The following is a 26,236-nucleotide window of genomic DNA, read 5'->3' as shown; positions in this document are numbered from 1 at the left end:
GCCGGTAATGCATTAGGCAATCATGTCAGTCAGAGCCGCTCTACAGTTCTTGGTCATTTGTCCCCCTGACAGTCCGTCCTACATTTCCCATGAACACTGTCGTAATGCTACGTGATGACGTACAAGACGCCCATTGGCTGTGCGCAGGCACACTACAGTCTGTAGTGCAACCGGCGCGAGAAACCACAGAAACGCAAACACAAAGAAGAAGAAGAAGAACGAACGGTGGCGTATAAACTAAAAAAGGAGACTGAGCTAGCTAAAAGTAAAAAGTAAAGTTAAACTAAATGCTGCGGTGGTTGGGACAGACGTCTGGGGGCGAGAAGAGGAAGGAGGCAGGGGATGAGAATGTCGACAAAGCGTGCGAAACGAAGAAAAGAAAGTTTAACGCTAAATGGCTGACAGGTCGTGAATGGCTTGTGTTTGATCACGAAAATGCCGTCATGTTTTATTATTTTCATTTTATTTTATAGAAGGACTGCAATACTGACTGCTGCACTATTTGTGTTTTCTAGTTGTACATACATAATTCAATTTATTACCAATGCAATTTTTTGCAAGTGTTTAAGTCATGGTTGTTACATATTATATATATTTCTTATTAAAGAAGGAAAGCAGAAACACTTTAAGTTGAAAGGAAAAATACATTTTATTAGGAATGTAATGATACTAAATTAGGGATGCACATTTTGGATTTTTTTTATGACCGTTAACCGACGCCCTTTAACGATTAATAACCGTTAACCGATAAGATTTAAATGCCCTTCCATGCTGCCATTCCGACATTCCGTCATTCCGACATGCTGCCATTCCGACATACCACCATTTAGACATATCACCATCCCGAAATACCGCTATTCCGACACACAAACGTCCCACCATTCCGACAAGGCTTTCCATGTAAGGAAAGGTTGGAATCAGAGAGTCACTGACTCGACGCTGTCCGGTGCTGAACTGCAGATTTACAATGACGGCAAATAGTTAGATTACTCATCTAAAATGTAAGATATAATTAACAGTACTGTAGGATTCAATCGTCTGCTATTGCTTTTTAAATTATGTCGAGAGCGAGCGCGCTGGTGATTTCTTTAATTGTGTGTTCTGCTTCATTTCCAAAATAAAGTTTGAGCTTCTGAAATCTGATTTTTAAACAGTTCTGATGGAGCTCAATGTTTATCTGGATGATGCGGCTTCATTCCGAACAATTTTACTGTAAACCTGGACGACCCGCGACGTGTCTGGAGCTAAAAAAAAAAATATATATATATATTCAATGTAATGTGTGTTTTGTGCGTAATTGCATACAAGGATACACACCCTCCCCTACTGTACAACACGAAGGAGACTGGAATTAGTCAGTGACTTCAGGTGTCATCTGCAGAGCCGTCATTGATATCTGTAATATTAATGTTGCATATGATGCCAGCGTGCATGGAGACACACGGGCTCAATGGAGAGCTGCGCTCCAGCTGGCTGCTGTGACAGGTCACTGACACTGTGTTTCTGCTTACAGTCATCGATATAGTGACATGTAATTGTCACGTAGCTCTCTGTTGTGAGCGCGGTCCAGCAGTCCGTTGTAATAGCCACGAACTTAGTACTTGCAAGTCGCGTTTTGCTCTCTTCATCTTCGCTGTAAAGTGGGCTGTGATGGAAAGCACGTGATGGCATGTGTTGCACCTGTCGACACGCCCCCATGAGTTGATTGAATTACGTAGCTTAAAAACAAAATTGACCGTTAGTATTAATCGGTTAGAGTTACTGTTAACGGTTAAACGGTTAACCATGTGCATCCCTATACTAAATACTTACTGGAAAAATGTCTTTTATAAAATAATAAATCTGACAGCATTTTTTGTTTGTATAAATTAAATGTTTGCACTTTCTGTGTATATTTTGTTTCATGTGTTGTTCTTTCTGTGCATTTTTCATGCCAACAATGTAAATAAAATGATCAAATGTATTAGGGTGGCACTCATAATCTCTCTTATTTTCACCGGGAAAAAATTTGGCTAGTGGAAATTCTGATTGGCTGGTAACTTTAGAAGATCACCAGCCACATTGGCTGGTGACCAAAAAAGTTAATTTAGAACCCTGGTTATAATGTTCAGTTTGTGTATCTTTCGAGTGTATCTTCCTAAAAATCGATGATCACAGAAAATCTAAAATCATCTCTGAAGTTACAAAAAACAGTTACTGCAGGTTTCAGTAAAAGTATAGAAGTGTGATCAGCAAATGTAGTGTAATAAGTAAAAGTACTGGATCTGCAGAAAAAGTCCCTGTGAATGAGATGTTATGACATTAATACATAGTTAATACTCAGCAGCATTTAGTGTTGAAGCTGGTTGAAGTTTTGCCAGTTTGACCTATTTTTGTACTATTTGGTGGTTGAGTCCAATTTATTTTCATTTTGTTTGAACTTTAAAGAGAGCAGTAAAATTAAGTTATTGTTTCTCATTTGTGTGATGTTTAAGATGTCTGATCACTGCAGAAAGCTGAAAGTAAACTGTTTCTTGTCGTCTCTTCATGGATGTCTTTTCCTGTAGGTTCCAGATGGTGTCCTCATTTAGGTGAGACAACGTCTTCAGCCCATGAAAACTGTGATCCAGCAGTATAAAATGATGTTTGGAGGAAAATCTGTGACAGCTGCACCATTGCTGGTAAATGATTTTTTATTACATCAAGCTTTTATTCACACATCAAGTTGCTGCTCCTCACCAACTTTTCTTTGTTCAGCCTTTTTTCTTTAGTCTTTATCCTCCGTAGGAGACGAGAGCAGATGTGGTCAAAGTTAAGATGGAGCTGTTTTCAAATAGAACACTGGTGGGAAGGTGTAAACTAGGTGTGGAGCTGCCCTCCAGTGGGCGGATGATGGGGGTGAGGGTTGTGTTTAAAAAAATGAAAATGTGTGAATGTAGGCAGCATCCACCAGCGTCTATGAACACAACACAAATGATGAGAGGAGAGAAAATATATTCCATATAGAGAAACAGTGGTGGACCTCCACCTGTACAAATGCAGACTCACCTGTCGACAACCTGGAGGTGAGGCTGCATCACATGAACGTTACAAAGATTTCAACTCTCTGCATTTATGTGCCAGCCCACACAATGACTTCACTCTTATGACTCTGATAGCTGTCACATGACACAAATGAGACCTCGTTCACTCTCGTGTTCCTTCATACTGTGACTCACCTGCAGAGGTCAGACAACAAACTCTTTCTTCCTCTTCAGATACTTGTGATGAATATCTTCATAGGACTAACCCTGACGTGTCATCGATCAGAGTACCAGATTAGAAATGAATGCTGTCCCATGTGTCTTGCTGGTAAGATCTAGTTGAATATTGAAGGCATGTTTCACTTTGGTAGTTACACATGGAGTCTGTTGGTGTCCTGCCAGGTGGCAGCAGTGCTGACAGAATCAAACACTTGTGTGCACATCAGTGGACTCAGTCTGACTGCCATGGCTGGAGTTTATGTCCACAAGTGAAATGTATCAGTGATGGAGCTGAATGAGTTTTTCAACAGTAAAACAACAAGCTGAAGTTTATATATTTATGAAAAGATTTTAGTTTTTTATCTTTGTCTTCATCTGTTTGTAGCAGTTAAAATGACACTGTAGTCGACAGCAGAACATGACACTTTGTCCAGATCCCAACATGAGCTTTACTCTCAGGATTCCATGTTTTCATGTAATAGAAACATTATATGGTATTAAATTAAATTGTTGGTTCTGTTTTGAACAGGAAGTCGAGTTGAAACAGACTGCACAGAGTACAGAAATACTTCCTGTCTGCCCTGCTCTGAGGGAACCTTCATGAATCGGCCAAATGGACGAGGGCAATGTTTTTCCTGTACAAGCTGTGATGCAGGTAGACTTCTGTTAATATTTCCTAACTAATAGTAGAAACTTATGACTAAGGTGAGATTTAAATGCAGCAAGTCGCCTTCTTACTGCAAGTCCCTCTGTTAGTGCTGACGAAGAACTGAGAAAACTGTTGAAGAGTGTTGTTACTGTGAAGATGCAGAGACACATGTTGAAGAGTTCACTGCACAGGACTCGAAAACTTTGTCCATGTCAGAGACGTTCTCACTTACTGGAAATACTCTGTTCAGTTTGGGCACCTGGGCAGAGCGTGCAGGAGGAGGAGGAGGACTCGTCCATAATAATGACTGTTTTTGCTCTGATATCATTACTGCATTTCTCTGATGTATCCACATCATCAGCAACAGAGTGGAGAGCAACACACAGGAAAGCACACGGTGGAAACGGTTTTCCCAAATGTCTAAAAGTGGACACATTTCCATCTTTGCATGGTATATTCTGCCCAAACCCAGCATTAGCTGTTAAAATCAGCTGCAACTTCTGTGAACTCTGTATTTTCCTCAGTTGTTAAACAGAAATAAACAAGTTTTGTTCAGTGGGACTTGCAGTATTGATCACTGGTACCCACCATGTCTCCTTTTTTTCTGCCACAATGAAGTCAGATCTGCACTGGTATGTACATCTGGATTTACTCTTCCACCCTAACAAGACCAGACCAGACCATCATTTATGCAGACGTCTCCCCATGAATTCATAAACTGGAGAAACTAAATTGCTCTCTTGTAGACCAACCAGAATCAAAGCTTCCTGTCTGTCAATGTCTCCTCTGTGTGTGTTGACAGGTTCTGGTTTTAAAATAAAGACGTCATGTACAACAACATCAGATACAGTTTGTGAACCACTGGAGGGATTCTACTGTCTGGAACGCACAGAGGACGTCTGCATGACAGCTCAGAAACACACAAGGTGTCAACCAGGACAATACATCCTCCAAAAAGGTTGGTTTTCTCGTGCTGACTTTAAGATTATAGGTGTAGCTTAAGTTTTCAATGTGAACCACAGTTGAGAGAAACTGACTGTAGTGACGACTCGCTCATTAAAGCTGTGAACGGTGATCTCTGGTCACTAGACAGAAAAGAAGCACCAGAATGAATCTGGAGAAAAAGTCGCAGCTGAATGAAAACCAGTTAAACCATCCAGTCAGCTGTAACTGTTAATGGTGGAAATTCGGGCTGATGGACAGACTGACTGACTGAGTAAAACCACTGAGGCTGATGAGTGATAATGTGCAGTGCATGGAAAGTGACAAACTCACGTCCAGTCTGATACTTTTTTACCTAAATGTGGATTTCTTCTACTTAATCTGACAAACGTCATTTTTCACCAGTTACTTGATGGAAATACTGAGGGCCCTGATTCAAAAATATTAGATTATAATCTTAAATCATAGAAATGTTTGTGTGTTAAGGAAAGATTGACAGGGAGACTCTGACTCCTGATGGTGAGGTGAGGTTTCTCCCACACAGTCTTTGGCTGAGAACAGACACAAACCAACACGTGTTATTTTGGCCTGTTCAAAGTCAAGTTACTCACTGAATTAGCATGAAGCAGCAGCATCTAAAATAAGCTGCCACTGCTGACTTTTGTCATTTTGACCAGTGAAAGTGTCAGTTAGCACCAGATAAAAGTCCCTTTTTTATTATTTGCCTTCAAGAACACTGATCATCTGCTGCTGCTTTATTGGAGGTTTCCAGCAACAGTCAAAGAAAATTGGGATGCAGCCTTTGTCCATTACGCCCCAAAGCTCTGGAACACAACCCACAGATATCAGGGAAGCAGCTCACTGAATATTTTCAAAAGAAAAATAAAAACTTCTCTCTTCACTTCAACCTTTAACTAGCTGTGACTTTGTTTTCCATCTTATTTTATGCATTATCTTTATTCTATTTTCGTCCTTTTTGTATCTTATTTTTACTTTTCTTACCAAGTAGGTTTTATTCTTCATCTTATTTTACATTAGTTTTCTGTCCCTGTTTTATGTTCATTCAGTCTTTTTTATGTGAAGTTCTTGCTACGTGTGATTTCTTTGTTAGAAATCACTTTGAGCGATATAAAAACAGTTCATCATTATCCTCCAGTCGTCTGCTGCTCACCTGTCACATGACTGAAAGTCCATGCTCAGATTATATGACAACAACTGAACCATCTGTAGGACAACTGAGCAAACTCCACCAGCTGATAGAGACCATGATACGCGTCTGAAAGCTCCACAAGGTTTCATCTAATTAAGTTTTAAATATTTCAAATTTTAAGTGATTTTTTTTTTTTAAATCATACTGCTTGTTCCAAGGTCAGTAATAAACTAAAATAAGTTCAACCACAGAATCGAGTTTGTGCCACTGCAAAGCATGCGTTCAGTCTTTCTCCTTAATTTGGTAATTTGGTTTATTTGTGGAAAAAACACTTTTCATAAAGCACATTCCTCATTTTCATGTCATTACTGCCTTTAACCAGACAAAATGGATGTTACATTGGCCAAAAGTTTAAAAGTGTTGAAATGGAATTCATGTAAGTTCTTGTCATTCGAATCATTAATTGGCATCAACACGTCAGCACAAACTTCACTGCTTGAAAAACTGAAACTAATGACATTTGGACACTTTTAGTGTTCAGTTTGTTCATGAGTTCTCCTTCACAGCCAATCAAAATCCCAGTTTGATCTGAACTTCTGAGAAAAGAACTAGAACATCTCATTGTACTTTTTCATTTTTGCTGAACTGTGGAACAGATTTTTTATTTTAATCCACTGAGAGGGAATCAGACAGGTCTGATGAAAAGTCCTGATGTCATATAACACTTTGATCCCTTCAGAATGTCGAAGATGAACTCGTTTCAATGGATATTATTTGTATTTCTACAGGAACAGCATTGACAGACACTGTGTGCTCTGACTGCACTAATGGAACGTATTCAGATGGAACATTTCCATCCTGTCAGCCACACACACAGTGAGTGAAGCTTCACATCAGACACCTGAATTCCTCCAGCAGTGACTTCATGCTGTCCTACAGATGTTCCTGTAAAAATGTCCTGCTGTCATTCCAGATGTGAATCAGTGAATCTTCAGCTGATACAACCAGGAACAGTTTCAACTGATGCTGAGTGTGGAGAACAACGTCAAGACTGGACAATACCTGCAATCATTGTTGGGGTGGTGCTTGTGCTTTTTTTAGTAACGGCAGCATTAGTATTGTGCTATTTCAAAAGGAAGAAAAAAAATCCAAACAGAGGTATGATTTGCATTTAGACAATAAAAACTCAAATCATGTTTTTGACTGATAATAATCATTTATTTGTTGATTACTGTGTTTTTTCATTCTTAATGTTTTGTTACAGACACAAGAGAAAATGGAGTAAACATCGAACTGGTATGTTTTATACTCTTTATTCTATTTCACTGTGTGTAAAATAGTATTGTGGGAGGTCACAGGACACACTGTGTTGAAATGTTCATTGACTGTGGACTGACTGAGCTGCACTCTGTGAGTCTTTACAAATGTTCAGCATGTTGCTCTTTAAACTAAACACTGAATTTTTCTCCTCAGGAGAAGATGCCATACACACAACCACACAGATGTTTGGACACTGCAGAGCTCACAGTTGGATCAGGACAGAAACTGGACTTAATCTGTTATAAATCAGAACAGAGGACAGACACTCAGTGTCTTGAACTAAACATGATGGAACAAATGGTTGTTTTCACCAAAAACAAAGAGGTTGAACAGTGTCCACTGTCCATGGACAAACTCGGGTGGGTATAGGAGCTGCACAAAAACACAAAATGGTCAAATTAGAGGTAGTAATCCACATGTTTCTGAGAGATTCGTTCATTATTTATTCTTCTAAAAAAAAAATGCCCTTGTTAATGTCCTGGGAGCTGACAATATTCAACATGTGGAGTTTTTCCTGTAAATGAAAGACTTTTCATATTATTGTCAAATGCATTTTGTGTTCATGTATTGACTGTCAGTATTTGTCCTGAAGCTACTCTGAGTCAGTGTGCTGATTTTGTGCTTGATGGTTTAAACATGATAATAAATCATTTTTGTAAAGTTGTTCAAGTCCTCAAGTCAGACACAGATAATCCTGAATTTAATAGCATTTATGGGAAAACTATTCCAAAACCAGCAACAGTTAAGGTCAGATTGTTTCCTTTAAACATGAGCACCAGACAAAAAAGAATCGAGTAATGTTAACAGTATGTCAAAGGTTCTAATAAATCCAGATCTTGAGTAAACGTGCTGAGAAGCTGAGAACCTTGTAGGCCAGACACCTGATATCTCTCGTGCTCGGTATATTTCAAAAAAAAAAAAAAAAAAAAAAGCTGAAGATACAGAACAGTCTGGTTCACTGAGTCTGATGAAAGACACACACGTGAAGTGATGCAGACTGGATGCTGTTAGGACACACACCGAGTGGATTTAGAAAATGCATCTGAAGCGAAAAGCACAGATCTGAAGACCAAATGTCTTCTGGCACCTGAATGTTCACATGATATGACTGATGAAGGTCAGCTGGTTGGGTGGTGCTCAGCCTGGAGCTGCATCTGTCGGCATGAAGTCATTTTGGTCGCTGTTCTAGTCTTTAAGTTCTCCTTCTTTTGGTCGAGATATAACAACAACCACAACTTTACCTTTAGGACAATCCTTTTGGAACTCATTCTATGGAGGAATTAATTGGCAGAAAGCATGGATGGTTGGCGAGAAGTTTTGTTTAAATAATGAAGTCAAAGAAGTTTCATTTAAGATACTACATAAGATCTATCCAACACAAAAAATATTGGCAAGGTTTAATGCGTTATGCAAATTTTGTGGGAAGGAAGAGGAAACAATTCATCATTTATTTTATCAATGTGAATTTTCAAAAACATTCTTGACTGATGTAGAGCATTATATAAGGACAATAACAGGACAAGTAATTCTTCTGCAAGAAAAGGACATTTTTATTTATTTTGAAGAAAACCTGGATAATGATTCAGTCTTTTTTGTACAACTAATTCTGATGCTTGGGAAATTCCACATTCATAAGAAAAAATGGACAGATGCCAAACCAAATGCTGATCTCTTTGTTTTGGAATTGCAGCAATACGTTGCTACAATTAAAGACTGTAAAAATAAGAAAGCTGTCAGAACAAACCGTGTACTTCAGAGTATCAATATTCATCCCAGTTGAATATCCTCACCCTCACTGGTAAACCCTGGTAATACTGGTCGTAATAACATTGTGCTCCTACATTGTTGGCTTTCTCTTTTGTTTTGCTTAGCTTTTTCCTTTCTTTCTTTTACTTTTCTTTTCCTTTTTTTGGGGGGGGGGTGATTGTGTTTGTTTGTTTGTATATATATATGCTCTGTACCTGTGGCAATAACAATAAAAATAAAAAAAAAAACAATTTGGCAGGTTGTGTCTCATTGGTGCGACAGGACCCACAGGAATGACTGACGCTGCGTGTGCGACTCAAACTACGGAACAGGAAGTGCAGGTTTTGAAGCGTTGTTTCCGGTGCTCCTCTTCCTCTCTTTTGTTCCTCTGAGGTTTTACGGCAGCTGGCATCCACGATGTTGCATTACTGCCATCTTCTGGTTTCACTTACCATCTTTATACTGTAGCATCTCCGTAGATCCGTCTGTCCAGTCCAGTCATTGTTAGAATTTTTTTTCTTCTATTTTCTGTAGCTGTGTCATCATAACTCTTCTCTCGTGTGTAAATTCCCTTTATGACATGAAATGATGCTCTACAGCAGGGGTATTCAACTAAAATTCAAAGAGGTCCGGTTAGAGAAAATTTCCTAAAGCAAAGGTCCGGAACATCATAATGTCATAACGTTATGATATGTGTGATATATATACTGAAGTAGCCTAGTAGTTGTATCAACATCTGCATGTAATCAACATCTGATCAAATAAAGAAAGTACAATTCAAAAACATTTCGACAGTATTTATTGTCACTTAACATTAAACCAGGCAGATTTGAATTTAAAAATGAAATAGAGAAAATAAAATGTTTTTTGAAAAATTGTGCATTATAAAAGAAAGTGTTTAATTTTAGAAAAAGTAAAAGTGAAGCAACAGCTTGAATATTCCTTTTTCTTTGTTAACTTTCACATCTTAACAGTCTCAACGAATTTGAAAATAACAGCTGAACAGTTACACAGTTTCTCTTTCTTTCCCGCTTTTCCCACTCTCCACACTTTTTGTTGTTCTTTCTAACTTTCTAATTTTCTATCGTTTCTCCGTTCGCTTCTCACTCCTCATCTGACTGCAGTCAGAGTTGCTATGTTTATCGTCCGCAATGCAGAGATGCGACTGGCTGGGTAGCATCACGTGGGATGGCTTAACTCGCATGCAATTGGTTTGTGCGTTTCCTGAGCCGCTAAACCGGTGCCGTAAAGACTAGAAAAGTTGCGCCGGTTAAAATATAAGTGTCCCGTCAAAATTTGAAGTCCCTTAATAATTTACTGGATATAGGTCCGGGTCCGTATAGGACGGTGTCTGGGTCCGGACTCGGACCGCGGTCCGCCTGTTAGTGACCCCTGCTCTACAGTCTCAGCCTCATGACATAACCTGACTGCAAAGGCCTGTTGGATGTTTTCCCATGATGAAGATTGTGCTGTTAAGGTTGCTTTGACCAATTCTCAGTCAGCTTAGTGTGACTTGTTCCTTCCTCTTGTGTACTCTCTCTTGTTATACCCACTCTTTTGTATTGCATGTACATAGATTTTTCCCTTTTGCTGCATTGTCTCCATGCTGTTTCCACTGTTGTGTCATTTTCCCTTCTAGTTTTGACAATTTAATACTGACTTCAACCATTTCTTATTTGACTGCTTCTTTCACTACTTTGTCTGCTCTCTCGTTTCCTGCGACACCTGAGTGTGCTGGAACCCACATGAATGTTACATTTATGCCTTTTCTCACTATTCGTGAGTTGGTGCTCAAGATTTCATAGAGCAGACCCTCGTGACTTCTGGCTGTTCCTGATGAAATGCCTGCAAGAGCTGACACTGAATCACTGCATATTAGTAAATGACTGCAGATAACTCTAATGCCATTAGTATAGCATATGGCTCAACTGTATATGTATATGTGTGTATATGTTCAAATAATCTGATGTTCTCTTGTTGAATCCTACTTTGTAACTGGGCACAGTAACTGCAGACCCTGTTGTGTTTGTTTGAGGATCCTTTGATCCATCTGTAAAAATCTGAACCCATTCTTAATATTTCTGGTCCTTGTAACTATAATATTCATGAATGAAATCGGCATTCTTATTAGTGAGCTTAATTCTGAGCAGTTCTAGGTCAACACAAGGGTTTTCTAATATCCATTCATGTCTAACAAGGCACACAACAGTATCCTCAGTCTCCTTATCATACACTGCTCCATCTCTTGCGACTTTCTTTGTATAGCCCGTCCTTCTCCCAGCATATCTGCAGCACCCTTTTAGCAGGATGGCTGTCTCCATGTCCCCTTATGTTTATCCACTAGTTGGCCATCAGTTGCTTCCAACGTATCCCTAATGGCATCTCACCTGCTTTGACTTGGATTGCACATGGTGAAGTTCTAACTGCTGTTAAACATAATCTTAAGGCCTGTATGGTTTTCAGGTCTGCTCGTAGAGATTTTGCTGCTGATCCATACAAAATGCTTCCATAATCTAATCACGATCGCACTAGGGCTACATATGTGTGTTTAATTGATGTCAGTCAGCTCCCCATTCCAATCCTGCCGGACATCTCATGGCAGTTATTACTTTTTAACATTTATTATTTATATATCTAATGTGTTCTCTCCATGTTGGTCTCTGATCAAAACAAAGACTGTCAACACTCTCTTAGTTTTCTCCTTATAATTTCATGCTACATCCTCTGAGTTTCTTCCTTGTGAAGAACAATTTTCCACTGAAAATTTAAATCCCCATTTTGTTCCCCACTTTTCTACTTGATCAATCCCATATTGCATTTTCTTTACTTCATGTTCAACATTTCTCCCTCTTTTCCACAGAGCCCCGTCATCTGCAAACAGCGACCTCTCCACGTCCGTTGGGATAGTTCTAAATATATCATTTATCATAATGGAAAATAAGTTTGGACTAACTACACTCCCCTGCAGTATCCTGTTTTCTACTACATATTGGTCTGATAGCTCTGACCAGGGGCGGCTGGCCCATAGTGGGCGGTAGTGCACCGCCTTCCTTATGCCACACGAAAAAAGAGAGAGTTTATTGATTGATTGATTGATTGATGGTACCACGTCTGCAGAGACACAGGGTCAGATTTGCATACCTGCTGATGATGTCATCAGAGTTATTTCAAATGAAACTTGAGATTCAGTCAAACTTTAAACACGACACCTGTTACGGCTTCAAAAGACAGCCCCAACTATGGTAACTACAGGTCAAGCTCCAAAAATGCTGGACCTACGTTTCCCATGATGCAACTCCAAAGAATCTTTAGTTAGACCAAGGGTGGATTTATGCTCCAGAGGTAGTTTGTATGTTGTCTGTATCCCTCATACCTTTCACAGGTCAACGTTAGGACTTCTAGAGTAATGATTTAGGTGCATCGAAGTTAAGAATGAATGAATGCTGACACCATTGTTTTTGTTTTCATATTTACATTGAAGTCTATTGTTAGTCACAAACATTTTTGTCCATCTCTTTAATAACTAAAATAAGATGCTAAGAACACTGAACATGACCGAGGAGTTAAACACTTCTTGGGGAACTAGAAGCAGTTTTTGTTGTTTCAGTATGTTTTAAATGCCAGTGTGCATGTTGAACCCAGTGACCTGACCTCTGTACAGGCCTGGATCTTTAACATGTTGGAGAGTAAAAGTTCTGCATTGTTGTGCACACATTTGGGTCAGACCTTCTCCGCCATGGTTGCTTCCTCCATCCCCACGCCCAATTAAAATCTATTTGCTTACTTGGATGGACAAACTTTCTATGATACCTTCTATTCAAAACATCACCCATAACAAATGCTGACTATGCTGACATCACAATTAATCATGTAATACTAATACATGTCCAGTCATTTTAGTAAGGGGTTACAATTTTGCATCTGTTCTGAGGGGTCAGAGATCAACAAGTCCATCAGAATTGATGTTAACTTCATGCAAGGACTTGGGATGATGCATTCAAGTGTTCTCTACCACCAGAACTACTATGAAAAACAAGTCTTACAACTTGATCAGCTCCAAGACTTCCCTTAACATGAATTCCTCCTGCTGTCAAGTGGGGGTCTCAGAATAGAGGGTGTTGTACGCTGTACAGACTGCAGAGTCCCTTGAGTCATATTGGGCTATATACAGTGGATATAAAAAGTCTACACACCCCTGTTCAAATGCCAGGTTTTCGTGATGTAAAAAAATGACAGCAAGACATATAATTTCACAACTTTTTCCACCTTTAATCTGACCTATAACCTGTACAATGCAAGTGAAAAACAAACTGAAACCTTTAAAGGGGAAAAATATAAAATAAAAAACTTAAAATAACCTGGTTGCATAAATATGCACACCCTTAAACTAATACTTTGTTGCAGCACCTTTGGCTTTTATTACAGCACTCAGTCTTTTTGGGTAGGAGCCTACCAGTGTGGCACATCTTGATATGGCAATATTTGCCCACTCTTCTTTGCAAAACCACTCCAAATCTGACAGATTGTGAGGGCATCTCCTGTGCACAGCCCTCTTCAGATCACCCCACAGATGTTCGATGGGATTCAGGTCTGGACTCTGGCTGGGCCATTCCAAAGCCTCAATCTTATTCCGGTGAAGCCATTCTTTTGTTGATTTAGATGTGTGCTTTGGGTCATTGTTCGTGCTGAAAGATGAAGTTCCTCTTCATCTTCGGCTTTCTAACAGAAGGCCAAAGGTTTTGTGCCAACACTGACTGGTATTTGGAACTGTTCATAATTCCCTCCACCCTGACTAAGGCCCCAGTTCCAGCTGAAGAAAAACAGCCCCAAAGCATGATGCTGCCACCACCATGCTTCACTGTAGGTATGGTGTTATTTCGGTGATGTGCAGTGTGTTTTTGCGCCAAACATACCGTTTGGAATTATGTCCAAAAAGTTCAACCTTGGTTTCATCAGACCATAACACATTGTCCCACATGCGTTTGGGAGATTTCAGATGTGTTTTTGCAAAATTAAGCCGGGCTTGGATGTTCTTCTTTGTAAGATAAGGCTTCCGTCTTGCCACCCTACCCCATAGCCCAGACATATGAAGAAGACGGGAGATTGTTGTCACATGTACTACACAGCCATTACTTGCCAGAAATTCCTGCAGCTCCTTCAGTGTTGCTGTCGGCCTCTTGGTAGCCTCCCTGACTAGTTTTCTTCTCGTCTTATCAATTTTGGACGTCCTGTTCTTGGTAATGTCACTGTTTTGCCATATTTTCTCCACTTGATGATGACAGTCTTCACTATGTTCCATGGTATGTTTAATTCCTTGGAAATTCTTTTGTAGCCTTCACCTGACTAATATCTTTGAATAATGAGATCCCTCTGATGCTTTGGAAGCTCTCTGCGGACCATGGCTTGTGCTGGAAGATGTGGCTACAAAAATGTGAGGAAAAGCCTACTAGAACAGCTGAACTTTATTTGGGGTTGATCAGAGGCACTTTAATTGGCGACAGGTGTGTGCTGATGCTTTAACATGAGTTAGAATGTAATTGGTAAAATCTGAACACATCTACATCCCCAGTTACAAAAGGGTGTGTACACTTATGCAACCACATTATCTCAGTTGTTTATTTTTACTTCACCCCCTTGAAAAATTTCTGTTTGTTTTTCACTTGCATTGTACAGGTTATAGGTCAGATTAAAGGTGGAAAAAGTTGTGAAATTATATGTCTTGCTGTCACTTTTTTACATCACAAAAACCTGGCATTTGAACAGGGGTGTGTAGACTTTTTATATCCACTGTAAATACACATTACAAGTCTAAACATTCTCTGTACCACAGACCAAGATTCAATGTAGTTGTCTAATGTAGGAATCCTGTGAAATAAATCAGAATCAAAGCCATCACCACAATCACTTTTGTAATCAACCCATTTTATTGGTATTCTGTGGTCACAGAAAGCCTGCAGCAGCTCTAGATGGCGTGCAGGGCCTTCCAGCGAGACAGAGGGCCTCTGCTGGGGATGTACTTCACGCCACAGCCATCTGGAATCAGACGCTTCTCAGCCATCATGTCATCGAAGTCGCAAGCATTGAACTTGGTGAAGCCATACTTCTTGGAAATATGGATCTGCAGGTGAGAATAATGACACAAGTCAAGTCAAGCTTACAGTAAGTATAACTGCAGGTCAAAAAGCATGGTTAAGTATTAAAAAAAAAAACCCACGCACATCTACAAATGGTTGAATTAACACGGTAAGAGCCTGTGAAAGGCTCAAAATAAGCCTTGTCTCAGTGGTCCCTTAAAGCACTCAGCACCTCCCAGCTGAGGACATACACAACCAAAGAGTCACTGTCTGCAGCCTTTGCACACCGGAACCACACTGCAGTGAGACCAGTCGGCTTAATAAGCTGCAGAGCGGTGCCATGAAAGCATCACAGATGCATGTTAAGTTCATATGTTCCCCTTCCTCTGATTCTACTACTCACATTCTAAACATAAAGTTGGGATTCTGTAATATCCTTCATACAATCATGTGTTCACAAAGTGGTGAACTTCTCTCCATCCTTGCTTGTGAACGACTGAGTCTTTCCAGGATGCCCCTTTCTGTCCAATCATGATACTATCACCTGTTACAACGAACCTGTTTACCTGTGGAATGTTCAAACAGGTGTTTTTGGAGTATCCCTCATCTTTCCCAGTCTTTAGTTGCTCCTGTCCCAACTTGTTATTTTCAAATTCAGAATAACAATATATTTACAAAAATCGATGAAGCCGATGAGGTCACACATTAAATTTTATTATTTTCAATTGAGTATATGCTGAGTATATGTCAAAAAGGTGTAAGTTACCACATTCTGTTTTACACAGCCTCCTAACTTTTGGAATTGGGGTTGTAATCGCTAACAGAAATAATAATATAAACCCATGGTTTGAGCTCATTTACCTTCTGGCGTCCAGGGAACTTGAACTTGGCTCTGCGCAGAGCCTCAACCACGTGCTCCTTGTTCTGGGCCTTGGTACGAACAGACATGATCACCTGGCCAATATGTACACGGGCCACGGTGCCCTGGGGTTTACCAAAGGCACCACGCATTCCAGTCTGGAGCCTGACAACCAGAAGATGGAGACAGAGCAAAAACGATGAACATACGATGAACGTGATGATGCTATTCAATCATCTGGATTTGGTTCAAAAAATGTCTCATTTCCATAGCCCAGTGCATCAATTTGGAAAAATCCCTCTTGTCAAATGAGTATAAAAGGCACCCAATTTCTTAAACACACTAATTCTAAGTTCCAAATCACTTGTTTTATTGTGAGTCTCTCGGTGATGAGGACTGACTGTGTCCATCAGAGCCTAAAGCACACGTCTACACACAGACGACACACTCACCTATCAGCTCCAGCGCAGGATAACATTTTGTTGATGCGGATGACGTGGAAGGGATGCAGACGCATGCGGATGTGGAAACCATCCTTACCGCAGGTCTTCACCATGTACTTGTTAGCACAGATACGGGCAGCCTCCAGAGCTACACAGAGGGCAGTGGGTGGTGGAGGAATCACAATCAAACTGACATTAGTGCTTGAACTTCAGCTTGCACAGAGCATTCAAGGACATTTCCAGCATCGGTGGATGATAAGCTTTTTATTTGTGCACTTGCTGTCACTTGTTCTGTGCTTTTGTTTTTGGGTGATCATTTCTTTATAGAGTTCTTGCACATGTATATTCACAGATATATAAAAACAGTTCACTTGAATAACCAGCTAACATATACTGAAGCACTGCATCACGCTGTAGCCACAAATGTTCTTCTCCAAAACCTTCCCACTAAAATAAACACATACATGCATCTCCCAGTAACCACAGATTTATCCACAGACAGACGTGCATGCACCAAAGCACCCATAGCAGTCGACACTCTACTGGCACACAGAAGGTGTACAGTACATCGATACACGTACAGCAAAACCAGCAACAGACAAGCACGTGTTGGTGTGCACAACAGAAAGTCCTGTGTAAATCTAAATCTGCAATGTCCACAGAAAACACATTATATATTCCAAACACATCCATTTAAGTTAGTGATGTGCACGGTTAGAAACACTAGTGTGTAAAACAGTGATAACTGTTTCTGTGAATGGAGTCTGGTGGCTTTGGTGAGAGCAATAGTACAGTTTTTATTTTAAAAAGGATCTTACTCTAACAAAAATGTCTATCTGTGTAGGGGTCCTTTCCATAATGTCAGACATTTACATTAACAATCTGATTCTGTCAGTGGCTAAAACAAACACTTTTAGTGGACGTTTTCACGGTTTCAGACAATGTTTATTCATAGATTAAAGTGAGCAAAATGTTGACTAAGTGTTGTCTTATTTTTAGACTTGTCAACATGTCTAAGTTTGAGCTTCTGTCTAATCATTGGGGAAATCAGTCATTAGGACCATCCCTAACTCAAGGATAGGCATGCGTGCATGTACTGATGGAGGAAGGAAAAATGAAAATGACATCATCACAGACATTTGCCTAATTTCATTTTTTCAGAGAAGTATTTTTTCTTAAGAAATAACAGTGGCTTGCCACAGTCGTGCCAATGGGGCTTGATAAATTTAGAACCAAAAGTATGTGAATTTCTGTTCCCAGGCAGAAAAAAAAACTGGCATCTCGACTCCTCACCTTCTGAAGACAGCTGCTCGTACTCATCAGAGACCATGTGGCCGCACAGGGGGAACTCATCTACCTTGGCCTTCTTCCTGCCCAAGTCGAAGATCCTGATCTTAGGATCTACATATGGTGGAAAAGAAAGTAAAATTGACAAAGAGGACAGACAAGAAAATTAACCTCAAAAAAAGAACAGTACACAAAGGATGATGGTCACAATCAAGCAATGGGATTGTCTCAGTGGTCCCTTAAAGCACTCAGCACCTCCCAGCTGAGGACATACACAACCAAAGAGTCACTGTCTGCAGCTTTTGCACACCAGAAAGGCATTGGAGCAGAACTGGTCGGCTTAATAAACTGCAGGATTATCAACAGCATACTTTGAACACAAAATGACCCAGTGCACTCAATCTGAGCCCCAAAAAGAGCTGCAACTCAAACAAACATTTCTGCTAAACTGGCTGTTACACTGACCGCTCAACCAAACATTTTCAGGACATGTTGAGTAAAGTCTGGAAAGAGCTTACCAGGCACACCCCTGCAGAAGCGGGACTTGGGGTAGGGCTTGTTCTTGCAGTAACGATAGCTGTGGGAGAAACAAAGTGTTACAAGCTACGATTTACCAACACAACTCATGCAGTCACTTTAACTGCTGCTGAAAGAATCAGGACAGATATTTTTCTAATGGTCAAAGTCCCATTAAAAGACCAGGACTAACAGTTTGTTAGTCTGACCCCCATGTATTACTCAAGATACACATGGTTGACAAATATGATTGCATTTTTTGACTACTGTTCCTCAAACAGGAGGAAACCACGCTTTAGTTAGGATCATCTTCAGACCCACATTCATTTGGTGTAATGAGTATTAGGTCAGCAGGACAGGGCGTGCGTTCATAGCCATAGAGGAACACTTCACCCTGTGCAGAAATGTGGCTCATTGACATGTTTTTAAGCAGTTTTCAGACAACACGAGCTCACTACGATGGAGGAATAAGATATCAGGTCAACCCAAACGCCAACACACACTATTCTTGTTAGTAGGATACATTTCATAGAAATTTTAGTCTTAGACATTTTCTACGAAAGTGAATTTTCATAATGGATCTTACATATTGTCTGCTTAATGATTCAATAACAAAGATAGTCTGGATAGTTAAATTTAAATTCAGGCTGCTGAAGGACCATGATGTCAACACTGCACTCAGATCTTCACTGCGATGTGGAGGAAACTGGCAATGATGTTTTAAGTGACTGATCAAACGACTGTAACCTCAACCACTTTAGAATTGAAACGTAACTTACTTAAAACCCAAAACTAGGAATGTCATTCAGAGCTTGATGAATAGGCAAACGAGGTGTAACGTGTACTTGGAAGAAACTCTTAGAAGTGGCTAAGTTTGGGATTTGTGTGCTGGTGCTAGCTTTATGCTAGCTGGCGTTAGCTCAAGTCGCTTTCAACAAGCTAGCGCTTTGTATCGGTGTAATGATAGAAGTTTCTTGATTAAGACGAGCAGTAAGTGTAGTACACACCACTTAACAGGCACAGGACTGTGTCCTCGTACTCCAATAACACTACAGTCTGACAGAGGGCCTCCCGGTATGCCAGCACACTGCACATGGTGCGCAGCAGAGCAGCTGCCATTTTCTTCTGACAGACTGAATTTGCCCTGTTCTGAAACGATGTAGGGGAGAACTTACCAGCGGGCTGGTCGGCGGCCCATGGTTGCGATCTGTAAAATACCAAATATGAATGTGTTATTTCGTTAAATCAGAGCTTCGATATCTGAAAAAGAACTTTAAATCTGCCTATTTCATGAAGAGCCGAAGGAAACGCGCTCACCCCACTCACTCACCTAATGGAGGAAAGGAAGTAGAGAGGACTTCCGCTTCGTCATATGGACGATTGTTGTCAGATGAAAATACATTTTCTATTAAATAAAGCATTATTTTTTTGCTTTGGCTTGCATTTTGTTGCGGTACAAATTGGCTAAAATAGAAACGTATTTAAATATATCGTCAAAATAATAATAATGATGGAAGTTGATAAGCTTCAAGTGAATGCTGGGAAGTGTATTTCTTATGCACGCAGGGCGACGTTACGTTACGTCTACATGAACCTGATTGGACGTTTGCTTTACGCAACGAAATGCAGGCACACTGTTTGGTAAAATGTAGAGTATTATTGCTTTTAGCTCCAGGCGTAACTCTTATATTAAACATATTTACATCTTACACTGTACCGTTATTCTTTGTTGATACACCTAGTTATATTTTTTAAGAATTGCTGTTATTCTATGTAATATAATTAGTTATATTATATTATATTCAGTGGCGTTGCTCAGGTCTCTTGGAACTCCAAGCAAGAACTCCCTGGGGCCCCCACCCTATCCCTTGTATGCCACAAAAATTTGTTTTTTGCACACATAAATGCACAATTTCTAGGACTTTTTAGATGAACACTGAAAAAATAGACTAGTGGTTCACAAAGTGAGGTCCAGGCCGGGGCACCCGTAGTGGCCGGGGTCTCCAAGCAACTGCCTGTCTTGCCTGTCCGCAAGCCCCGCCCCTGATTATATTATATTATATTATATTATATTATATTATATTATATTATATTATATTATATTATACATAGTTATAGTTTATTGTACATTTATATGTATGTTTAACCTGCTGCTGAAGAATTTCCCAATTGGGATCAATAAAGTAAAGTCTGAGTCTAAGTCTCTAATGTCAAACGTCTTCATTGAAAATGGCCTATCAGCACAGGTAGAATTGACCTTTTCCCGCCCCCTTATCATGACACACCTGTTGCCATATCTCAACAGGATCAACACAGACGTGACTAATAACAGTAACGGTGGTTATCTTACAGTGGTGGAAATTAACGGAGTACTTTTATTCAAGCACTACACTGAAATATAATTTTGAGGAACTTGTACTTGTACTCAAGTATTTTAGTATTTTAAGGTTATTTATAGCTTTACCCACAAGATTTCAGAGGGAAATGTTATACCATGTCCTCTTCATTTATTCAACAATCATTCTTAGTAGTTACTGTTCAGATGAAGATTCTACATACAAAAAGTGATCATTTATAAAATATGATCCATTCCTATAGACTAAACTACAGGAAACCAACACTGTAAAGCAGTTCAAATTAGATTTATTTCAACCAACTGTAACACAGAAATACTATTTAAATAATCATTTATACTGATCCAATAATATGTAACTTTTTCTACTTTTACTTTTTACTTTAAATATGTTTTGATGATAATACTTCTGTACTTAATACATAGTAAAATTGTGAATGCGGTTAGTAACAGCACTCGTGCTTCAAACAACATTAACAATGACTCTGCTCTGTTGAAATGTATCATTAAATAATTACAGTGTGACAGTGAACCAACATGCACAATACCAGCACCCTGAAACGGAGTGAGCTAAATAAAATTCAGCCATCATTCATTTTATTATTTAAGCACATGCTATTCCTACTGTCACAGAAAATACTTAAAGACTTTAATCATCAAATTCAATAATAATAATATAGTAGTCATATTTTTCCATATTGGAATAAATAATATGATGCAATCTAAAATGTAGTAATGTTAAACGTTACTACCAATACTCCCAAAGTACTGATGATACTTGTTATGTATAATCAGGAACAAGTCATGTTAAAATATCTGTCGCTACTTTTACTTAGAAAAAAAAAAAAACGGTCTGAGTATTTCTTGCACCGCTGCTGTTTCCCGGGGAGCCATGGATGACACCAGGGTCCTGGGTTTGGCAAGCCTAAATTGTATCCAGGTATTGATAATCAATGATTTTGGGTAGTTCCTGCTATGTGAGACCCCCTCCCTGTGTCTAATGGGCTGTCTTGGTGAAGCTCAATGTGAGTGACGCTGGCCCATGAGCTGCTTCTCTTTCTCCCTCGGCCACACAGCCTGCACCATTCAGCCTCTCCACAGCACTTCCTTCATGCAGCTGTGCTTTCATTGCTAATGCTGCTGATTTACTTGCCAATAACGTATTTGGGACTATTATTAGCTATTGTTTTATTTTTCAGTTTAGGTTTACATTTCACTGTCCTCAAACAATAGTCATGTGACTGTATGTACCTTGAAACAGGTTTCCTAGTTTTGCTGTTTGTTTTGTGTGCTGTAATCATTCTTGCTGTTCATACTGGCCATTGAAACATCTCTTCCTAATGCACTTTTAAATGTAAGTAATGAGGGGCCAATTCTGTGCAGGAATATATTTCAGGGTTAACCTGAAGATGATATTGTCACATTCACTGAACCAGTATGTGACAAACGATATATGAAACAACACATATCGAACAGGGCTTGCTGGGTAGAGAGCTGTCCCTCTTCATTCACTTCCCTTGGCAGCATCTCTTTGAGATCAGTGCAGTTTCCTAATGCACTCTACACATTGTCCATTAGGGGGCACTATCCTACCATATATATGACGTCCAGGCCTCTCTGCGCCCTACTTTGCTAATTCTTAAAAAGGAACAGTGAGCTCATATCTAAACTCTTGATAATGCAGAACAAATGTTGCTTTCTATCTGGGGAATTTGAGGAATTCTGACCTCATTCTGTCTCAGGCCTCTATCTGAGAACCACTCCGACATCCCTCAACATAACAAGGCTTGTTCAACATCCTGGGGGCCCTGGAGGATTTGTGAGGGTTATTTACTCCTCAGTCTCTGCGTCATGTTTGATGTCCTCACACCTGATTGAACTGAGTTTGTGTACGAAGCTGCAGTTTAGGCTTTCACACTTTTATTTGTCCATTGTGAATTTACAGTCATCAAAGGGCTGCTGGGGATGGACGAGCATGAATAAAATCATGGAGTCTACTAATTAAGAGATAATATCCTTTTCCAAACACAATCAATTCACCCTGGCCCTGATTAGGAATTTGCAATACGCTGCCACTCCTTGGCGAGTGACTCAAACACAAAGGGATACCTCTGAACCTCTGAACTCTGGCTGGGATCCCTGCACAGCCTCATGTGAAGGTCAGCTATCAGCTCGGCTACGCCTCCTCATCTTGTCTCGTCCTTCCGTTTTGTCTGAATCTTGTCCAGACTTTGCTGTGTCTGAGCTAAACCTCACTAAAGGGCAGAGATGATAGTGTGATGATGGAAAAGGGGTAAGGACCAAAAATGGTCCTAAAGTATGTCCCTGTTTCTGGTGAGCAATGACACACACACACATTGATACACGCACATTACAATAGAAATAGCCCAGTAGTGTTTCAGACAAGACCTAAAAGTAGGACGCAATCTCTGATTTAGATGCAGGCTGTGAAATAAGGCACTTCTGTGTGTAACTGTAACTGAGTTTTTCTTTGACTTACGAACAGAACACATAGTGATTAAAGAAGTGTTTGACCTTTTAGGAAAGACGCTTTCTTGCCAAAAGTTAAAGAGAGGATCAATACCTCTGTCATAATATGAAGCCATGCCAGGAGACTGTTAGCTTCGTTGAGACATGAAACAGCTAGGCTATTTCTGTCTCTTTTCCTTCACACTCTTCAGGCTCATTAATTAACAAGTTACATCTCATTTGTTTAATCTGCACAAAAACCAAAGTATAAAAATGATGTTTTGGGGTTTTACAGGGGGTTGTGTGCTGGATTATTTCCTGGCTGGGTGCAGTAACTACCAAGAGTTTCTCCAAGAACTCCAGATATTTTCTGACATAATGCATATCATGAGTGAGGGGCTAGCAGGCATATTTTTGGACAAGGCTAGTTTACAGTAATGAGGTATCAATCTTCTCATCTCATTTTTCTCAAGAGAGCAAATGAGCTAATTTCCCAAAATGTAATTAATCCTTTAAAGGGAATAGTCTCAAGTCAGGTCACTGTGTAATACTCACAACAGCCAACATGCGTCCTGTCATGAAGTTATCTTGAGAACCTGTAACACAACCAATTTTTCATAGCCAAATCTCTCTGGATAAGAGCATCCACTAAATGTAGATGAACATATTCGTGATAATAGATGTGTAGAATACATGTGGAGGTGTTCCTGCGTATGTGTTCTTGAGAAGACGCCTAATTGCTAACCACAAACACACACACCCACCCACTCACTCACACACACGCAAACCAAACTACCCTCTGACCAGCGTGTGTGAGGGTGTGGTGGCAAACACCCTATGTGTTAATCTGAAAACGGAAGTGTGTGAGGGAGGTGCACATTGTCTGTGTGACTGTAATCAAGTTCAAATGTGAGGGTCGAGGTGTGTGTGTGTGTTAAAACAAAGCTCAGATCAAGTTCTTTCAATATATAGTCCCAATGTTAAAGTTGAATATTCACGGTACATGTTTCAAGCCCTGACTGTCACAGCCTTATCTGACTTGATTTCACCATGTCAAAACCAGACACTTGAATGTGCATTGTCTGTGTATCCATAGCGTGAAATGACTTATTCCTCTGTGTCTTATAGAGCTCCAGTGTCTCAAAGACACATCATGTGTGTACACATGTGAGCACATGCCTGCTGTGCTCTCTCTCACTGATTTGGATGACGTAATGCATCTTTAATAGTGAATCAATAATTTGTTCTGTTACTTAAAGCAGGAGAAGCACAGATGAGATGATCAACAAGTCACAAGGCAGTATTTGGAGGATGAACGATGGCGCACGGCTCTCTCTGATGGAGTGCAGTGAGTGTCAGCTTGTGCAACATGGGTTGAATTTTTGCTGAATGGGCATTTGATGCCCATGCAGTTAATCAGGAAGTGAAAATAAAATGTTGCCCCAGAGACCAAGGCCAGGGAAAACATAAACAAACAAGTGTGATTCATTCCTCCCAATACCATCGTCCCTCTGATTCGTTCTGTTTTTCTTTCTCTTTTTTTTATCTCCGTACATTGAGATTCTGCACATTGCTTCACTCTTGTGACCTCCGAGATAGAGTGCAACTACACTAAATATGAAATAACCAGAGAAAGACATCTAGGAAAAAATCAGTTTGCGTGCGCTTTCTCTCAAATTTAGCAATGTTTGGAGTATTCATTAAAGAGGACGCTTGTCTTAGTGCCCAATCATGTCTCTCTGAATTCTGTTGAAACGTGTCTATCTCCCTTTCCTAATTTCACTTGTGTTTGATTGGTATGACGAGTACATTCATGTGTTGGCAAAGCAAAGGAATAAGACAAAAAGTGAAAGACATTAAACAGAATCCAAGGGGAAACAAAAGACAACAAACAAAAAGACACTAAATCACCTACGACATATAAAAAATGTAAAATATATATGTACGTATAACGAAGTATTAAACCAGGTAATACTGCAGTACTTTGATCTCTCTGTCTGTCTGTCTGTCTCTCTCCTTTTCTCTCAGGTCGTGCCTCTGCAGGTCTGTGTGTCAGGCTCAACTGCTTCAGTAATGAGATCATATGATGTCATGCAGTTCATGCGGGAGCAGCCTTCCGATCAGTCTGGCTGAATTGTGATATGTGTGTGTGTGTGTGTGTGTGTGTGTGTGTGTGTGTGTGTGTGTGTGTGTGTGTGTGAGAGAGAGCGAGAGAGAGAGAGAGAGAGAGAGGGAGAGAGAATGTATATAGGTTATATAGGGCCTCACAGGAAATATGCCAACTACATTTCTAATTCTTGATGTTATAAGTTAGTGAGAGCAGTGAGAGCAGCTCTGATGATAACTTCTTGCCTGTTGTTTCTTGTTATGTTTCTCCCCAGAGATCATCTGTTCATTCACTTTTTTTTTTATCCAGAATTACTCCATTAGACAGTGCATTAAACACCCCAGTCTCCATTGTACAGTATTCCTCTGCGAGTCAAATCTCTAAGTCAAATCAAACCCCAAACTGCCCTTTAGATGCTCTACAGTTTTCATTCTTTAAAGATGCTTTTTGCACAACTGGTCTTGCAATTTCTACACATTTTTAATTCCTCTCTTTGTATATAATCTGTTCCTGACTTTTTCAAAACAGCAATTGTCAAGCTGTACATTCGCACAGCAGTGCTTTGTGCTAAAAAACTAATGTCACAGTGCTAACATGCTAACAGTGACGATGCTAACATGCTGAATTTTTCTACTATACCATGTTCACCATCTTAGTTTGGTGTGTTAACATGCTAACATAGCACTAAATGCAAACAGTTGAGGCTGATGTGAATGTAATGAGTTTTGAAGGTATTCGGTCATAACCAAAGTACTCGAAAACCAGAAATCGTGGCCTGATAATGGCACTAGAGAAAGCAGCATGAATGTTCCAATGTTTTTCATGGCAATCCATCCCATTGTTGCTGTGAAATTTCACTCAAAACTACAAACATGGACCTCATGGTGACACTAGAGGAAAAGTCAGGGGACCAAAGTGGTGCCCCAACCAAATGACACACTGACATGGACAAAAAAGAAGACTGAAAAGAGGCTAAAGGAACAGAGAGGAAAACAAGCGGTGGGGATGACGACAATGATAAGATGGTGAAGGATAGGGGTGAGGAGTCGAGCCAGAGACAGATCATAAAGGTCAGCCAGGAAACAGGCAAAGAACATTTT

At 39.9% G+C, this 26,236-nt stretch overlaps 2 protein-coding genes and 2 non-coding genes across 4 annotated transcripts in view; 1 reads left to right on the top strand and 3 right to left on the bottom strand.

The window, feature by feature from the left end:
- LOC143327173 (tumor necrosis factor receptor superfamily member 5-like) overlaps positions 1-8,014 on the top strand; it is a 9,058-nt gene extending 1,044 nt beyond the window's left edge. The window contains exons 2-9 of the mRNA XM_076741399.1: positions 2,547-2,660; positions 3,237-3,330; positions 3,751-3,876; positions 4,673-4,828; positions 6,751-6,838; positions 6,936-7,120; positions 7,227-7,258; positions 7,436-8,014. Of these exons, the coding sequence (XP_076597514.1) occupies positions 2,592-2,660; positions 3,237-3,330; positions 3,751-3,876; positions 4,673-4,828; positions 6,751-6,838; positions 6,936-7,120; positions 7,227-7,258; positions 7,436-7,651 (966 nt within the window). The 5' untranslated portion in view covers positions 2,547-2,591 and the 3' untranslated portion in view covers positions 7,652-8,014. The remainder of the gene's footprint in view (positions 1-2,546; positions 2,661-3,236; positions 3,331-3,750; positions 3,877-4,672; positions 4,829-6,750; positions 6,839-6,935; positions 7,121-7,226; positions 7,259-7,435) is intronic.
- A 6,915-nt stretch (positions 8,015-14,929) lies between these two features.
- Positions 14,930-19,548, bottom strand: rpl10 (ribosomal protein L10). The gene is made up of 6 exons (XM_076741977.1): positions 19,383-19,548; positions 18,210-18,268; positions 17,698-17,805; positions 16,414-16,552; positions 15,964-16,126; positions 14,930-15,146 (listed from the first exon to the last, which is right to left on the bottom strand). Exons 1-6 carry the CDS (start codon positions 19,403-19,405, stop codon positions 14,991-14,993), a joined length of 648 nt encoding a protein of 215 aa, XP_076598092.1. The 5' UTR covers positions 19,406-19,548; the 3' UTR covers positions 14,930-14,990.
- On the bottom strand, positions 15,301-15,433 carry LOC143327711 (small nucleolar RNA SNORA70). The gene has a single exon (XR_013077755.1). It is a non-coding gene; the product is annotated as a small nucleolar RNA SNORA70 (small nucleolar RNA).
- On the bottom strand, positions 17,913-18,045 carry LOC143327712 (small nucleolar RNA SNORA70). The gene has a single exon (XR_013077756.1). It is a non-coding gene; the product is annotated as a small nucleolar RNA SNORA70 (small nucleolar RNA).
- Positions 19,549-26,236: the final 6,688 nt, after the last annotated feature.

The sequence above is a fragment of the Chaetodon auriga genome, chromosome 10 (genome assembly GCF_051107435.1).
Source record: "Chaetodon auriga isolate fChaAug3 chromosome 10, fChaAug3.hap1, whole genome shotgun sequence".
Classification (NCBI taxonomy): domain Eukaryota; kingdom Metazoa; phylum Chordata; class Actinopteri; order Chaetodontiformes; family Chaetodontidae; genus Chaetodon; species Chaetodon auriga.
The sequence above is the reverse complement of the archived record's forward strand: the minus strand, read 5'-3'. Positions and strand labels throughout refer to the sequence as shown.

Coding starts and splice junctions, on each gene's coding strand:
- rpl10 (XM_076741977.1), bottom strand. CDS start 19,405: ATGGGCCGCCGACCAGCCCGCTG. Junction 16,553..17,697: donor CGAGCAGCTGTCTTCAGAAG/GTGAGGAGTCGA, acceptor CCCTCTGTGTAG/CTCTGGAGGCTGCCCGTATC. Junction 15,147..15,963: donor AGTTCCCTGGACGCCAGAAG/GTAAATGAGCTC, acceptor TCTCACCTGCAG/ATCCATATTTCCAAGAAGTA.